General features: G+C 34.3%; 3 protein-coding genes across 3 annotated transcripts; all 3 read left to right on the top strand.

Annotated features, from left to right (window-relative positions):
* Positions 1 to 357: 357 nt before the first annotated feature.
* LOC100246878 (cationic peroxidase 2) lies at positions 358 to 1,697 on the top strand. Its single transcript, XM_002269234.5, has 3 exons — positions 358 to 821; positions 907 to 1,069; positions 1,176 to 1,697. The coding sequence occupies exons 1-3, from the start codon at positions 423 to 425 to the stop codon at positions 1,598 to 1,600; spliced, it is 987 nt and encodes a 328-aa protein (XP_002269270.1). The 5' UTR covers positions 358 to 422; the 3' UTR covers positions 1,601 to 1,697.
* Positions 1,698 to 4,593: 2,896 nt separating this feature from the next.
* LOC100262265 (peroxidase N1) lies at positions 4,594 to 5,944 on the top strand. Its single transcript, XM_002272811.5, has 3 exons — positions 4,594 to 5,089; positions 5,176 to 5,338; positions 5,446 to 5,944. Exons 1-3 carry the CDS (start codon positions 4,703 to 4,705, stop codon positions 5,868 to 5,870), a joined length of 975 nt encoding a protein of 324 aa, XP_002272847.1. The 5' UTR covers positions 4,594 to 4,702; the 3' UTR covers positions 5,871 to 5,944.
* Positions 5,945 to 15,870: 9,926 nt separating this feature from the next.
* Positions 15,871 to 16,735, top strand: LOC100854860 (protein PELPK1). The gene has a single exon (XM_003633308.4). It carries the CDS (start codon positions 15,990 to 15,992, stop codon positions 16,431 to 16,433), a length of 444 nt encoding a protein of 147 aa, XP_003633356.1. The 5' UTR covers positions 15,871 to 15,989; the 3' UTR covers positions 16,434 to 16,735.
* The last annotated feature ends 963 nt before the right edge of the window (positions 16,736 to 17,698 follow it).

The raw sequence follows: 17,698 nt of genomic DNA, 5'->3' as shown, positions 1-17,698 counted from the left end.
GAAATGTAGTGACAGACAAAGAACCATCGCAGAACCACTATTTCTCACGTGAAACACCACTTAAATATATTATTGTAACATACATGCATGCACTCGAGTGATACCCCAAAGGGCTGCTCCTCTACTTTAATGATACTGTATACAAGCATGTGCACACAACTGACACAAGTCATTCCAGGACAAAGAAACAAAATGGTCAAACCCACCCCCAGTGCATCCCAACTCACGCTCCAATTGCATGCTTTGAAATTTTCTATTCCTTTGTCACGGTTTTGGTAGCCGCTTTTGTTTACTTCTTTCCGCGTGTTGACTCCACTTTTATGCCTATAAAGGCTTGCATCTCTTCATGAAGGTCTCACAACTTGATTCACAATTAGCTAATTACACATCACTCTCTTCACGTATCTAGCTATTGCTTATCAATGGGCGCCTCCTTCATTCATACACCCACATTGTTCTTTCTCTGGTTCTCCATGGCTGCTGCATTGGTGCAAGGCCAAGGCACTCGGGTTGGCTTCTATTCTCGTACATGTCCTCAAGCTGAATCCATTGTTCAGAAAACTGTTCAGTCTCATTTCCAATCCAATCCAGCCATTGCCCCTGGCCTGCTTCGCATGCACTTTCATGACTGTTTTGTCAGGGGCTGTGATGCTTCTATCCTTATAAATGGAACTTCCACCGAGAAAACAACAGTACCGAACAGTCTGATAAATGGATATGATGTTATTGATGATGCCAAGACCCAGCTCGAAGCCGCTTGCCCTGGAGTGGTCTCTTGCGCTGATATTCTTGCCCTCGCTGCCCGCGACTCTGTGGTTCTGGTAACTTTCACGTATCATTGAATATATCCTTTTGCAATATTTCTACATCATCCCGATACTCAATTTGTTATAATTCACTATGCAGACTAAAGGACTAACGTGGAAAGTGCCTACGGGACGTAGAGATGGGCGAGTTTCATTGGCATCTGATGTTAACAATTTGCCTAGCCCTCGCGACTCTATTGAAGCCCAAAAGCAGAAGTTTGCTGACAAGGGTCTCACTGATCAAGATCTCGTTACTCTTGTTGGTAAGAATAGATATTAGAACCATAATGAATTAAAGTTACAACAGTACTCTTGCTTAGTTGGTAACTTAACTAGAGTGTTTGCTTGTATGACTAAATATATAAATAGGAGGACACACCATTGGAACTTCAGCATGCCAATTCTTCAGTTATAGACTATACAACTTCAGTACCACGACTGCAAATGGTGCTGACCCTTCCATGGATGCCACATTCGTAACTCAGCTACAAGCCCTCTGCCCAGCTGATGGCGATGGGAGCAGGCGCATTGCACTGGACACTGGTAGCTCAAACACATTTGACGCATCTTTCTTTACAAACTTGAAGAATGGACGTGGAGTACTGGAGTCTGATCAGAAGTTATGGACGGATGCTTCCACCAAAACTTTTGTTCAGCGCTTCCTGGGGGTTAGAGGGCTGCTTGGGTTGAACTTCAACGTTGAGTTTGGGAGGTCTATGGTGAGGATGAGCAACATTGGGGTGCAGACAGGGACTGAGGGTGAAATTCGCAGAGTGTGTACAGCAATTAATTAACTGATGAGAATTAATTGTCCACCGCAAATTGGTGTATGAATTTGAAAGTAAGGGAATAAAAGTAGCACTAAAGTAAAAGCTGCATGGATAGTTGACATTATCATGATTGAATTATTTGAAAATATGGATTGCCCATTTTGGTTAATTGATTGATATGCTGACATTATCATACTGCAATCTGGCACTTTGGATGGTCAGATTGACCACAAAATTAAGTCAGAGGGTGGAAAATTATCCAAATTTTACAAGCTCTAAAATATGTAATATGTCAATACATAATGCACGACAGGCACCAAGTCTTCACTCTTTTTAAGTTCATGAAATTTGAAGGAAATAGTAAAAATAATTGTGAGGTTGATCAAGAAAAGGGAAGAGATTCTAGACTCCTGAGCAAATTCATGCAACAGTACTAAAAGTTATTAGATAACTACAGTCAAAATTGCGGTCGAAGACACAAGCAAAGGGGTAATGGACTTGGACTAGATAGTATTGGGCCAAGTGAGTGTTTGAAACTTTATTGGATCAATATTTTTCAAAATTTTATGGAAGAAATTGATCTTAATTATATTTAAATTAATTAATTAATAATGCTAGGGATTTAGTCAAATTAGTTTGATTTGCTATTACTTAGATTGAGAAATTAATACATTCAATTTTAGTAATTTACTTATGTTTTAAATTGTTGAAAATTTACTAAAATTAACATTTTTTTTTATTAATAATTAATTTAAACCACAATATAATAGAACTAAGTGTGACACACCAACTAGGAGGTCAAAGGTATCATGATCATTTCATATATTAAGCTCAAGGGCCAACATGTGTGTGACTCAATAAAACCAATCATTTAAATTAACCATCTAGAGCATTAAGGAATAATAGTGAGTTTACAAAAAGGAAAGAAGGAAAAAACTAAAAAAAAAAATGCTTGAAGAAGAGGTATACATATTAGAACGACTTCCAATCAAACTTCCAATCAAGCAAAAAACTCAAATAAATTATTTGTAGTGATGTAATCACCAAAGATTTTAGACCTTGTTTAATATTTTAGAACAATTCTAAAAACCAATTTTTAATAATAGATTTTTAAAATTGTTCTGTAATGTTTTATAAAACAAATGTTTGTTTGAAATCTAAAATATTTTTAATATATTTTTTATGTTTTTAAATATGTTTTAAAAATAACTTTTATATGTATTTTTAATCATTCTATACATTTATATAATTATTTTTTAAAACAAGCAAGTAAAAACATCTTTAAAAAATTAAAAGACATTCTCAAAGAATACTTTGCTTTCAGTTTTTAAAAATAGAAAATCGTTTCCTATTTTCTATTTGTCAAAACAGTTTTCTTGTTTTTTTGTTCTAAAAAATTAAAAAATATTTTAAAAAACAATTATCAAACAAACCTTTAGTAATTTTGGTTTGATCATACAGTAATTAATTGATAGTTATTCTTTTAATAAATTCCCACTAACTTTAAGAAATTTGAGCCAAATGTTCATTTTACAAGGATGAACACAAATTAGAGATAAATTATATAAATATTTGACAATACAGTTACAATATTAATTTGTATAAAGTTGTTTGCAATGGCAACACTATCTTATCACGAAATGGACATAATGGAAGATAATTTCTAAAGAGCACATTGATTTAAAGTAAAAAGATTAGGAGGTTTAACTATTAGTCATTGATTTAAGAACTAGAAATATATCTAAAGAAATACTTAGTTATTGATTTAAATAAAAAGGTTAGAAGGTTTAAATATTAGAGTATGTTTAGTTATTATAAAATAGGAAGAAAAGAAAAGAAAAAATTAAAAAAATGATTTTTTTTTAAATATTTAATTGTCCTATAAAAAATATATAAAAAGAACCAAATATAATTAAAACCAATTAAAAACTTATATATTTTTAAATTATTTAATATTTATATGATGAGTTGAATTAAGTTAAATTAGTTTGAATTATAATATAAAAATAATTTATTCACTTTAAATCTATTTTAAAATTTTTCTTTCTCTTTATTTTCTTTACAATTTGCCTCAAATTTTCTTTAATAAAATTAGCATTTTTTTTTAAATAAAAATTTTGAAATCCAAACATATCCATGTGTATATGGGAGGGACATGGGCAGACACCATTCCACACCCTCCCCACATTTTTCTATAAAGATATATATATATATATATATGAAATGAAAAATAAATCAATCATTGGTGAGGACTCTTTCGTGGAAGGCCTGTTGACCGATTATAATGGAAGTAGCACGATTGAACGGAAAGTTCTTGGAACTTCCAAGTTGGGTTCCACAAAGAATCTTTCTTTTCACATTCTCGTGATCGATGCACTTGACATATTCCAAGCAATTACCCTACCAACATTTTCAAGTACTATTAATTTCTCTACCCACCATGTATCACAGGCAGGTCTGCAGGTGCAGAAAGTATGCATTAAACATTGGTTAATTAGTGACCAATCTGCTATTTCATGCTTGGGAAATCCTCAAATTCTACTTATTACAAGATTTTGAGCTTAATTATTGAATATCCACTTTGTCATAAAATTGAACTATGACCCTTTGTGGCTTGTGCCTTTTGTGATTTGGATGTCTCGTGCAATTAAGTCAAGTGTGAACATTGGGTTGTTTTGTTTTTTTGGGCACTTGCGAAGAATCTGGCCTATTTGCACTAGTCCTCCTGTTTTCTTCATTAATTATTAATTAGATACTTAAATTAAGGCTTACTAATATGTGTTCATCAAAACCCAAGAGACATCTCCATTTTAGTACGTATTACTGTTATCAGCGATACGCTCACAGGTCATGCCACGACAAAGCACAAATAGAGACGAAAAAGGCCAGCCAATTGGTTTGAAAATTTCTTTTCCTTCATGCATCATGCTCTCAGTAGCCGGCTTTGTTTACTTCTTCACGCGTTTTGGCTTCACTCTTACGCCTATATATACTTGCATGCCTCCACCTCTCACAGCATCACTCTTGTGACTTCACACTCTAGTTACATTACACTCGATTCACAAACCCAGCCCTAAGCCCAACTCTCTTCATTATTGGCTTAATTACATATCATTTATCTTCGTAATGGAGACTTCCTCATTCTTGTTTCTCTTGCTAATTGCCACGGCTGCTGCATTTGTGCAAGGCCAAGGCACTCGGGTTGGCTTCTATTCCCGTACGTGTCCTCAAGCTGAATCCATTGTTCAGAAAACTGTCCAGTCTCATTTCCAATCCAATCCAGCCATTGCCCCTGGTTTGCTTCGCATGCACTTCCATGACTGTTTTGTCCAGGGTTGCGATGCTTCCATCCTCATCGATGGGTCTTCCACCGAGAAAACAGCTGGGCCAAATCGTCTGTTGAGAGGATATGATGTTATTGACGATGCCAAGACACAGCTCGAAGCCGCTTGCCCTGGAGTGGTCTCTTGCGCTGATATTCTTGCCCTCGCTGCCCGCGACTCTGTGGTTCTGGTAACTTCCACGTTGCATTGAATATATGCTTTTGCAATATTTCTATATCATTCCGATACTCAACTGTGTTACAATTCACCATGCAGACTAAAGGACTAATGTGGAAAGTGCCTACGGGACGTAGAGACGGGCGAGTTTCATTGGCATCTGATGTTAACAATTTGCCTGGTCCTCGCGACTCTGTTGAAGTCCAGAAGCAAAAGTTTGCTGATAAGGGTCTCAATGATCAAGATCTCGTTACTCTTGTTGGTAAGAATAGATATTGGAACCATAGTGAATTCAAGTTAGAATCAATAACCTTGCTTAATTGGTAACTTAACCAGTGTTGATTTGCTTGTGTGACTATATATAAATAGGAGGACACACCATTGGAACTTCAGCATGCCAAGCCTTCAGATACAGACTATACAACTTCAGTACCACGACTGCAAATGGTGCTGACCCTTCCATGGATGCCACATTCGTAACTCAGCTACAAGCCCTCTGTCCAGCTGATGGAGATGCGAGTAGACGCATTGCACTGGACACTGGTAGCTCAGATACATTTGACGCATCTTTCTTTACAAACTTGAAGAATGGACGTGGAGTACTGGAGTCTGATCAGAAGTTATGGACGGATGCTTCCACCAAAACTTTAGTTCAGCGCTTCCTGGGGGTTAGAGGGCTGCGTGGGTTGAACTTCAACGTTGAGTTTGGAAGGTCTATGGTGAAGATGAGCAACATTGGGGTGAAAACTGGCACTGAGGGTGAAATTCGCAAACTGTGCTCTGCAAATAACTAATGAGAGTTTTCCACCACAAAGTGGTGAATTGATGTACCCTTAGTTTGATTATTAATTTACCTAAGTGAAGAAAAGGCCTGTTACGTGCGTGTAGGATGATTTTCATACCTAAAAGTTAGGTGTGAATGGAAATTTGATGCATGGTTGAATATATGATTGTCTTTTGACATTATTATAATCGAATTATTTGCATATATAGATGTTCCGTTCTTGTTTGTTGATTGATTTGTGGATAAGGTTGGCACAGCCATGTCGGCCCCTTTGCATGGTTAGATTGATCCCCCAATGTCAATAGGTGGAAATTGTCTTGGCTTTTATATATTGGATGTGATCCACCATAATTATCTTAATTATTTAAATTAATTGATGATCTAATAAAATTATTAAGTGATTAATGAAAGAATTTTCATAGAGAAAGACATTTGGAAAGAAAAGAAAGCTTTATTTCTTTTATTTAGATTTTTGTTTTTGAGGGAAAATAAGGCTTCTGAGTTATTGTTTGAGATGCCTAAAAATTTTTGTTGGTTGTTTCACTAATCAATTTTCTTCCCTCAAATTATGAATGAAACTATGAATACGAGAACCACTCTATTTCTACAATACAAGTGTTTTGACTTTCATTTTCACAAAAAAACATGAAAAACCTTCCAGAGAGAGTACTTTCTTGAAAAATGTGCTCTTACAAATTTTTAGAGGGAAAGGGAGTTTCTGGGTGGTTGTAAAACTCCTGGGAACTGCTCTCTCCATTTTCTATTTATTGGGTCAGGTTGGGTTAACCCACTTACATACCCAAACCTAGCTCTAACATCTCTTACTTTCACAAGATGGGTTCAGCAAATAGTCTAATCAATAACATACAAGTCCAATCTATTCCACTTTTGAAGGTCATTCATATAAATAAATGAGTTGTTAGACTATGCAAGCACACCTGCAATTTGGGAGCTACAAACTTATGTACTTGTTAAGGATATATAGTAGCTCAATCCCAAAAATTATAAGTGAAAAATAATAATTATGTCTTGTTGTATCCCAAACTTATTTAGTTACATTTTAATGTATGCATTTAATCCCTTAAAGTTGTATACTATACAATATTAATATTCACAATTATATCAACTACAAAAACAATATAACCAATTGACCATGAAAAAATCTTCATCATTGTAACTTAAAAAGTATTTCTTTTAAGCTCATGCCTTTTAGATTCAAATTAATCGTTTGTCCAATATGTCCCATAAGGATCTATTATTTTATTTATATTGAAAACATATCAAAGTAGCAACATAATTTTGCTACCTCAAAACATAGTTACAAATATAAAGAGTACTATAATGGTATTATAATTGTGATAAACACTAGGGATCTTAAACAATGAGGATGTAGGGGTTAATCACTCACTTTTCCTTATTAGTCATATTTAAACATATATTGTATGAAATACATACAATGGTGGCTTCTTTTCACTTGGAAAGCATATATCAAACTACCACCATATAAACCTTAATTAAGAGCCTCACACTAGCAGCTTGCTCAAGTTTTGCATCTATAGTTCTCGTTAAATGATTTATGTTAGAACTCAAGTCCAGTTCAAACGTGAAAATGTAATTGTGGGCAATTACATTCAGTCAAAATTTCATTTATTATAAACCTCATCTTGATACTTAATCAAGGTGACACTCATCATCTTTGTATACTTTTCATTCATTTATCATCATTAGTACACTATGTCTCACCCCAACTCATAAACACATTGATTGAGTTGGTTGCTCATGTGAGAGAGTCAACCTCTATCTATTAAATATATTTAAGAGTATATATGTTAGTACCGATTACATATTCAATGATATGAATAACAAATAATCATCTCATTTTATCATGTACATAATATCTCATATCCAATCAATAATGATTCATAACATATGATCAACATAAATTACAACCTACGCATTCTTAATGACTTTACATGCATAGAAAACATGTCTCTTGAAATGAATTTTGTGAATGGATTATCAACCATTTTGCATGTAGGTAAATATTTTAGGATCACCTTATTTTGTGCAATAATATCTCCTATAAAATTATTCTTAGTATCTATATGCTTAGTTTTTCCATGACATTTTGAATTCTTTACATAAGAAATCGCAACTTAATTAACATTATAAACTATTAATGGCTCAAAAACATCTATGATTATTCTTAGGCTTTGCAAAAAACTTCTCAACCTCACAACTTCTTGTATTGCAACTGAACATGCAATAAGTTTGGCTTCCATGGTTGGCAAAGCTATAAAACCTTTTTTCTTACTTTTCCATGAGATGACACTATTATTGAGTAAGAATGCATATCCGAATGTTGACTTACACTCATCTAGATCACCTTCTCAATTGACATTTGAATAATCCACTAAGCACAATTCTTTGCCTTAATAATAAAGGGAATAGTCTATAGTGTCTTTTAGCTAAATACCTAAGAATTCTCTTTATTACTTTCCAATGCATCATTCTAGGATTTTCTTGAAAACGACTCACCATCCCAACAACATAGCATATGTTTAGTCTTGTACACATCGTAGAATACATTAGATTCCCAAAAGCAGTAGAGTAAGGAACATTAGTTATTTTCTTGTTTTCTTTTGGTGTCTTTGGACTCATTTCTTTAGTTACCTTTTCACTTCTTGAAAATGAAGTGTCAATGAGATTGCAACCTTGCATATCAAATCATTTAAGAATTTTCTTAACATAGTGTTCTTGTGAAAGGGCCACTAGTTTGTGAGAATGATCTCTCCAAGAATGTAAGATACCATCCATGTATAAATATTATAACACATATTTATCTTTATGCTTCTTAATGTAAACACAATGGTCCTCATCAATCATTGTGAGATCATATGAAGTTATTCCACAATGAAATCTTATAAGTACAACTACCAGGATGATTGTTTAAGGCCATAAATCAATTAATTTAACATGCACGCTTTGTGTTCTTGGCCTTAGATAATGAAACCTATTAGTTATTCCACATAGATCTCTTCATTCAACTCTCCATTAAGGAAAGTTGTCTTATCATCCATTTGGTGTAGCTTTAAATCCATATGAGCTACTATAGCTAAAATGAGGCGAATCAAGGTAAACCTAATTATTGGAATGAAGGGTTCCTCATAGTTTATACCCCTTTGAAGGGTATAACCTTTAGCCACTAGTGAAGCTTTATAATTTTTAATGGATTCATCTACTTTTTGTTTTATTTTAAGAACCCATTTTCCTCAATAACTTTTCAATCTAAAAGCATGAATTTTTTTGCATTAACTGAAATTCCCCTTCCATTATTTTTTTCCATTCATCCTTAGTTGGACAAGTAAGAGCCTTATGAACCAACTTAGGTTCAACATCATTATATTGAGTTACAATATCAACTTCCCCTTTAATTTCAAATCATCATTAAGGAATAATTTGTCGAGAACTTTTTCTCAACATCTACTCTATTACTCTACTAGCTATAAGGACTAGTTTACTCCCACTCGATTCAAGCATCAACTATACGTTGTTCGAGTGTGGATCATATATCGAGATCCATCATTTCATAAAGATGTAAATGCCTATCAATCTCACCTATACATGAGATATCATCCTCTAAGAACATGACATGTCATGATTCTAATTTAGTTACCCTTCCATTTTCATGCTCATTTCTAAACACAAAACCTTTGGAGTGTTCACTGTATCTTATAAAGATGCATTTCCTTCATCTAAACCTAATTTTCCATAATTATAAGAAGGATTGTGAACATAAGCTGTTGAGCCCTAAGGTTGTAAATTCCTAAGATTAGATTTTTGTTTATTTCGTAACTCATATGGAGTAGATGAAACATACCTTGAGGGTACTTGGTTAAGTACATGATTAACAATTAACAACGTATATCCCTAACATGAATTACTTGAGCTATCATTAACTTAACCATGTCTAACAATGTTTTATTTCTCCTCTCAGCAACATTGTTTTGTTGTAGAGTCCTTAGAATAGTCAATTGTCTACTAATACCATTTTCATCATATAAATCTTTAAATTACCCCGATAGATATTTTCTACCTTGGTCTATTCTTAATGCTTTAATCTTTTTATTCAACTGATTCTCAAATATATTAATGTAGCACTTGAAACAATCTGATACTTTTGACTTATGAGAAATTAGTTAAACATGATCGTAACGAGTAAAGTTATCTATAAATGTGATGAAGTACAAAGAGTCATGCCTTGCTCTAACACTTATGGGACCATAGATGTCATAATGGATTAATTGCAATGGTGTTTCAACTTTGATTCTTTTTTTTTTTGAATGGTTTTTTTTTTTATCAACTAAACAATATTTTCAAGTTAGCATATCAATTTTAGTCAATTGACCTAGAAGATTTTCTTTAACTAGTCTATTTATTCTTTCTTGTCCAATATGCCAAAGTCTTGCATGTCATATGATTACATTATCACATGTACGTATTTCTAGAAATAGTCATCCATCAACAAATAATAACTTAAACAACACATAGTTATTAATGTCAAGAACCATAAAACCATCCAAATGAATCTTTTTCTACTATCTACTTTGGAAGCATTACAAATTTCATTGATTACATGCAAACTAAACAATTGGACTTACTTGTTGTTTGTGACATAGGAACTATTTTTGGGCAAGATAGGTTGTGGAATAAGTCCACCTCATGATAAGATCATTCAAACAATAGATTGAGAATCTCAAGCTAGCATATAGGGACAACCTCTTAGTCAAGAGCAACAAGTTGGGGAGTCTAGCAAAGAGATTGACCATAGTATAAATACACCTAGGAGTCTCACTTGGGGTTAGATCTCCAGTGGTGAAGTACGATGTTAGAATTTTACAACAAACAATTTGGGATTTGTGTGCTACCTGTCTACATTACTTCCAATTAACGGTTGGTGACCCATAAAAAGGGCACATTACTTGTATAGAGTTGAAGTAGCAATACATGTCAACTCCATAGAAAGCTTATTTTAAGGTATACAAACCTATAAGACCAAATGCAACATGAAAGGCTATCAGATAATAGCATTACATGACATCACAATCCAATTATTAGTTGGCCTTAAACTGAAAAATCCTTCATTTAACTTAGCTTACTATCAAACAAAGTTGGGATGCAAGTATGAAGAATAATCTACAGAGGTCCATCGATTAAAATTTCAAATCAACTCAATCCAAGAGGCATCAAAGTAGTGGAACAGAGCGTGTGCATCATCTACCACTCCTTGTTTGCATAAAAAAGAGTTACCTATGTTGCCTTAAGGTTCAACCTGCATGGGAAACCTAATCGAACATCTTCATCATTGTCAGAAACTCATGATACTAATAGATAACCGTGAAAGATTATCTTGAGTTTCTCTTATCAACTTATGATGACTTACTTTTATATGGTTCCACTAATTGCTCGGACAATCAATACATAGCTCTATCAGCTTTGTGAACTATTCCTAAAAAAATATGCCTACAACACTCAAATAAGGCAAAGTACAAACTATCTTGTCGATGTAAGGTAAGAACCCAAGAAGTCCTTAAGAAAAATTGTTTATTAGTTCATATTAGAAATAATGCAAGTAGGAAACAACATTTAAAGAACAATGATAGAGGCCTTTAGAAAAGCCCCACCTCCAAGAAGTCCATTATTTAGGTTATTAGTAAAGGATAACCTGCCCATAAGACCAGGACTAGGAAACACTCAAGCATCGATCAAATCAAGTTGATCACAATGTGACTAAAGAAGGAGCGATTTGGGTTATACAAGGCCTGACAAATACTTATTAGTACAAGAAGTTCACCCAACATACTCTTTGATGACTATTTTCAACAAATGAAGAGGTCATGACTCTGACTTGAATTATAGGCTCTTATGGAGGATCTTTTTATGCCCTATACTAGCTCGACTTGAAGCAAAAGCTAGACTAGTCCAAACTATAGCTTCACTTTTGGTGAAAAGTCTCATTGGCCTTACACCGCCATTCTTCAACAACCTTTGGCACATTTTGTGGGTATGGTAATTTCCACTTGCCCTAAAAAACCCAGAACTAGAACAAGTTAAAGAACCCTCAATTATCTTGCGGGCTTACTTAACTAAAAGCAAAGGAGCATTGACCGTCATGCTAATTTATCAACAATGATAAGCATGTACCTACAACCAACAAGTCAAAAGTCTTACATATACTAAAGTATGTATTCAAAATGACCTCATAAGATGTGTGTTAGTAGTGTCAACTTGATGATAACAAAATGCACCAACCTTGGAATTATGCTCACCTAAAAAAGGACCATGCTTAAACTACAATATTTCATACTACCTATTTTAAGTATTTCTTATATCAACAATAGAATCTTGACATTAATCAATTATGAGATTGGAAAAAACTGGGCGTGCAAACCTCCAAGAAAAGTCTTACATAGACCATGCTTAAGCTCCAACACTAGAAGATAGTTCTCATAGGAAGTTAACCTCAACAAATAGAGCTTCCCTAGTCTACAAACTTAGAGTTATGATCGTCTTGTAGGACAACCAAAACAAGCACATGGTCCGACACAAAGGACTAGTCACCTCGGCAAGAAGTCTAGGTCATAGCTCAACCTCTCCCCTTAACCAAGAGATAAGGTCCAAAGCTTGCAACGGTGCAACATAGAAGCCTGCAACAATGCAACATAAAAGCCTATAACAATGCAACATAAAAGTTTGCAATAATGCAACATAACAACCTACTATAATGCAGCAAAATAGCCTGGAATAATGCATCAACTTGCAATCACTTTCCCAATCTCGTTAAACATGCATAATTACTACATGGAATACTAACAAAATAAAAAAACCATGCAAATTCAAAATTGCCAAGTGTTGTCCAAAACGGGGTTACAAGCAAAATCCTATCGCAACGAACTAAACGCATGATAGATGCCACCTCCATCAAGGAGACTTTAGCAGAGGAGTCATGGAAAATGCAAAAGGGTTATGCTTTTTGCCCTCACCACCACAAAGCTTAGCGTTGTTTATATTGAAACTCCTAACATAAAGGCACATCAACCTCACACTTGCAGGTGAGGTAGGAAGATTTATATCATAGTTTGATTCGTTTGACTACTAGCTTGAGAGACTCCTAATCATGGTGCTTGCCCTGACCTGATCATCAAATATGGTAAGTGATTATTAGAATCCCCAACTCCAAACGCAAACCTCACCAACAAACATTAGACCCTCGGCAAAAGTGGGGAATTAAACATAAAGGATTTTCCTCATCACCATTCCTAAGGAAAATCGAGACCTAGGCTTGTCCACAGACAATCTCACATTGAATCTTGTGATCCTTCTAAGTCCCTACTTCATTATGTGTAGATCTCAAAAGAATTGTGTCATCACCAATCAATGTTTATCACCTAAGTGAAGTAGAAGACAACCAAGCACAAACCAGAAAGTTGAAGAAAGCTAGTGACAAGGAACCACTTCAAATATCAGATCTAAACAAGTCGTCATCCTCAACTTGAACCACATCCACTTGGAACTATCCAATAGGACATGTGGCATGAAAACAAGAACAAAAAACAAAGCTTTCCATGCAACTTTCGATCATGCTTCTTGTTTCAGTATGACTCCTCAAACTATACTTTAGCAAGCTCAACACCTCTGACAAAAAAAAAACACCTTCTTGACTAGAGATAGTTTGTCAAAGACAAACAACTTAGTTTTTCAAGCCTACTCTTTCAAAGAAACTAAGATAAAAAACAACTGTCTGTATAACCATTATTTCTTGACATCATTTTCTTGAAGAAACAACCTTCTATCTTCAACCCTTTGGTTTAGAAGAAGGGGAGGCTGGGGGGGCGGGGAAGAGGGGAGTTGGGGGGAGATATGGGCGAGGAGAGGCGATGAAGATACAAAAAATCAGCTTACTAGAAAATCACAATAAAGCTACCAAAAAACATCCCACCTCTAGGCAAGGACCTTCATGTGAGTACTCATCGAGGTCTACCCAAATAGAAGACTTGACATTAAAGAAAGGAAGTCGACTAAACTTGGCACCTTGCATGATAAGCTGAAAAAGCCTACAAAAAAGCTTGCAAAAAGTATGCCCCTTTACAAGAATAACCTGCACCTACATGAGAAGAAGACCTGCAAAGGAAATCACAAGCAACAAAGAGACAGGGAGTCCTTCCCTCTTTGAAAAACTCTCTTTGAATCCAAAAACCCTTTTTCTATATTGAGAAACCTTCTTTGTACCCATAAATGGTGGAATAAATTTTTTTATTATCTATAAAGAATTTTAGCTTCTTCAAGTTAGGTTCCTTGTGCGTATTCTTTTTTTTTTTCTTTCTTTGTTTATTTGTTTAAATTCTTTTTTTTTTTTTTTTTTTTTGGGAGATAGACTGTTGTTGGCCTACCATCTATCAGCCTTGTGTTATCTGGGCAACAATCCCCGACAGTTAAGGGAAGTGAGTATCTTTTATTTGATAGGTGTAGAGAATCCTTGAAAATGATACAACAATGTTGAAATTGTGATGTTAATCTAGCATACAGTTCATTGGCATGTCAGACCAAGCTCACACTTGTAGTCAGTGTTGAACATTCATTCCAATGTGGCAGTTGGGTAGGGGAAAAAGTTAAGCCTAGTAAATGATGTACACCATAGATAAGGAAAAACACTCTGGGAGCTGGTGTAGCAAAAATTACTCAGGTATGATATATATGTTATGTTAGGATCTTGAATGGTGAACAAAATTAGCGAGTGTGCCAAAAATTACCGAGGTATATATATTATATTTAATATTCATTTTTCTTCTGAAAACTTTTTATCTTCTTCTCTATCCGGGTTTTTTTGGCACTCCAAGATTCAAGGAGAGCATAAAACTAAAATGGAGAAATGTAGAAAAGTACGCTGACAAGATGTACAAATGATAGAATATGAATCGCTTGAAACTTTGATAAGACTGTTCAAATTACACTACACATTGAAACACAAAGGGTAATCACTCAGTGATAACAATGGCCATGTAATTAATGACTGTAATGTAATAAAACTCAATTCTGTACTTTCATTTATTTTTTATTTAAATTCTTAAACCTTTTTTTTTTGGAAGCAACATAGACTTGAAACTTTAAAGAGCTGCAACGCGATATATATATATATATATATTATTAAAGAAATTCAGTAAAACCCCTATAAAATAATACTTGGAAAATTAAGAGAAATTATTATCTTAATGGGTTATTGATTTATTGATAAATAAATAATTTATTAATCATCAATAAATGAATATTTATTAATTTATAAAGAATATTATGTTTCTAATATATATTACTTATACATGTACAACATATAAATCTAAAAATAACGAACGTAATAAAAAGTTAATACATAAAAACATAATTTTTAAAAATATTATTATCTTATACATTTAAGGAAGTTATTGAGTTAACACACCGATTCGGATTGGAACTAAAAGATTTTATTATTTAACTAAACTTATTAATTTATTGAACATTCACTTATCGAGATTCTATTAATAAAAAAACTCATCTAATAAACTTATATATGTTAGGTTACATAAGAGACATTAGTTTTATAAAATATTATACATATATTAAATTATTTGGGTCTTTTCTTTGACTACTTTATGATATAAAAAATCTCAATAGGAGAAGTTATTTAACGTTTAAACATAATTTAATAGTAACGTCACGTCAAGAAAAAAAGTTTTAATGGTTAAATTAAGATCCCAGCTATGCTACATGGTGCTTAGTAGTATATTGATGAAGATAACACCAGGCAGATAAACTTCCATAGACTTTAATCAAGATCCCAGCTACATATGGGTACGGAAAACCCATCCACCAAATCTATTTGATTATTTGGAAGTGATGGATGAGAAGTTGAACTAACAACACAAAGCTCTTCCCAATCCCAACAACTCAGCTTAGGTTCCCATAATCTCCCACACGCTGCATCACATAAGCATTATCCCTCATCTATAAAACCCCAAAGCCAACCCTTGTATGCAAACCATTCTCAGAAGAAACTTCTACCCTCATTCAGAACTCTCAGTCTTTTAGCATTTCAGAAATGGCTCATCACCATGAACCATCCATTCTGTTGCCTCTGCTGCTCATCACTCTGTCCCTAATGAGTGGCAAAGAAGTTCTCGCATCTCGTCACCTTCTCGAAACCACATTGTCTACGGTTCCTGAGCTTCATAAGGTGGAATTGCCACCTCTTCCTACACTCCCTACTTTGCCTAAATTTGAACTGCCACCTCTTCCCAAGGTTGAGATTCCATCTCTGCCTCATGTCCCAACTCTACAAGAGCCCCAGCTGCCGACTTTGCCCAAGCCTGAATTGCCAACCGTTCCACATGTCCCAGCTTTGGAGAAGCCTGAACTGCCAGAATTGCCTAGTCTGCCCCATCTACCTGACCTGCCTAAGCTCACACTACCTACCATCCCAACCCTTCCAAAGGACATACCCTTCCCTTCTCTTTCCCCACCCCACTCAACCACTAGCCCTTGAGCTTTTCCCGTGCTGAGTTTCATATCATCATCGCAGTCTTATTAGATTTTCGGATGCAGTAGAGATTGATATGGGAAGGAATCCTTAAAATCCAGGGTTGCACTCTGGTTCATATGTGTGTGGATTGGTGCTGATAGTTGTGTGGAGTCTGTTTTCGTTTATAGTTTTCTGTTGGCATGTACTGATTTGTGATTGTGGTTGATTTTTGAGGGGGTGTCTGATGTGTGAAAATGGGTTCTGTTTGAAGTTACTTGTATACTCTCATGGTTATTAATTATTTATGGTTCCTGTTTTCTCGCAAATACCTTTTGAAGTGGAAGTAAAAGTACAAACAACAATCTAGCCGCTGATTAGATGTTCATAATATCCAGAACAATATTGAGTTAATGGAGCAGTTTGCAACAGCCCACAGTGTGTTTGGGTATCCCATCACCCAATTGTTGCCATGAAAGGGTGGCATAAACCATTCAATGATAATAAAGCCCTGATGACTATCTTGTGAAAATAATAGTATAATAATAATTAATAAGAATTATCACAATTATTTCATTTCAAAACCAGCAGCTTATTAATGGGGTGCAGCCACTGCTTAATTATCTACCTCAGAACTTGGTAAAAGGTTTGGTGGTGCTAAACTTTTACGCTATGTTTGGTTCCGAAAAATTCAAGGGAAAATGTGAGGGAAAAAAAATAAAGAAGAAAAATGGAAGAAAATAAAAAAGAAAATAAAAAATAGATTTAAAATCAATAAATTATTTATATATATTTCTTTCAACTCATTTCACTTAGTTTCATCTATTATATAAAAATTAAATAATTTTAAAGTATACAAATTTCTAACTAATTTTAATTATATTTAATTCTTTAAAAAAATTTTATGGTAAAACCAAACATGAGAAAACAATTTTCTTTAACATTTTTTTCATTTCCTTAATACTTTCCTGAAACCAAACAAAGCCTTAGAGAATTAACTTTCATTTCTCTTTCAAGAAACACACAAAAGCCTAAAATTATGCATCCTGGAGAAGAATGTGCATTGGAATTTGGAACTATCCGCTGGAAAATTTTTTTGTTAACGAGATATTTTGGGTGATGTGCAGTTGCTGACATTGTTATGGAGGAACAAGAACTTATCAGTTGAAATCCTAATCGGGTTCATGATCGTCTGGTTTCTTTTCGAAGTTTTAGAGTACCCTTTTATTACCCTTCTCTGTGTTACAGCATGATCTTCCTGATGCTTGCAATTTTCATTTGGTCTGATGGGG

This window comes from Vitis vinifera, chromosome 12 (assembly GCF_030704535.1).
Source record: "Vitis vinifera cultivar Pinot Noir 40024 chromosome 12, ASM3070453v1".
NCBI classification, from domain to species: domain Eukaryota; kingdom Viridiplantae; phylum Streptophyta; class Magnoliopsida; order Vitales; family Vitaceae; genus Vitis; species Vitis vinifera.
This window is presented reverse-complemented; position numbering and strand designations above follow the sequence as displayed.

Excerpts from the sequence above, each read along its gene's own strand:
- LOC100246878 (XM_002269234.5), top strand. The coding sequence starts at position 423 with ATGGGCGCCTCCTTCATTCATACACCCACATTGTTCTTTCTCTGGTTC. Across the intron at positions 822-906 it reads CCCGCGACTCTGTGGTTCTG|ACTAAAGGACTAACGTGGAA; the intron begins GTAACTTTCACG and ends TTCACTATGCAG. Across the intron at positions 1,070-1,175 it reads AGATCTCGTTACTCTTGTTG|GAGGACACACCATTGGAACT; the intron begins GTAAGAATAGAT and ends ATATATAAATAG.
- LOC100262265 (XM_002272811.5), top strand. The coding sequence starts at position 4,703 with ATGGAGACTTCCTCATTCTTGTTTCTCTTGCTAATTGCCACGGCTGCT. Across the intron at positions 5,090-5,175 it reads CCCGCGACTCTGTGGTTCTG|ACTAAAGGACTAATGTGGAA; the intron begins GTAACTTCCACG and ends TTCACCATGCAG. Across the intron at positions 5,339-5,445 it reads AGATCTCGTTACTCTTGTTG|GAGGACACACCATTGGAACT; the intron begins GTAAGAATAGAT and ends ATATATAAATAG.
- LOC100854860 (XM_003633308.4), top strand. The coding sequence starts at position 15,990 with ATGGCTCATCACCATGAACCATCCATTCTGTTGCCTCTGCTGCTCATC.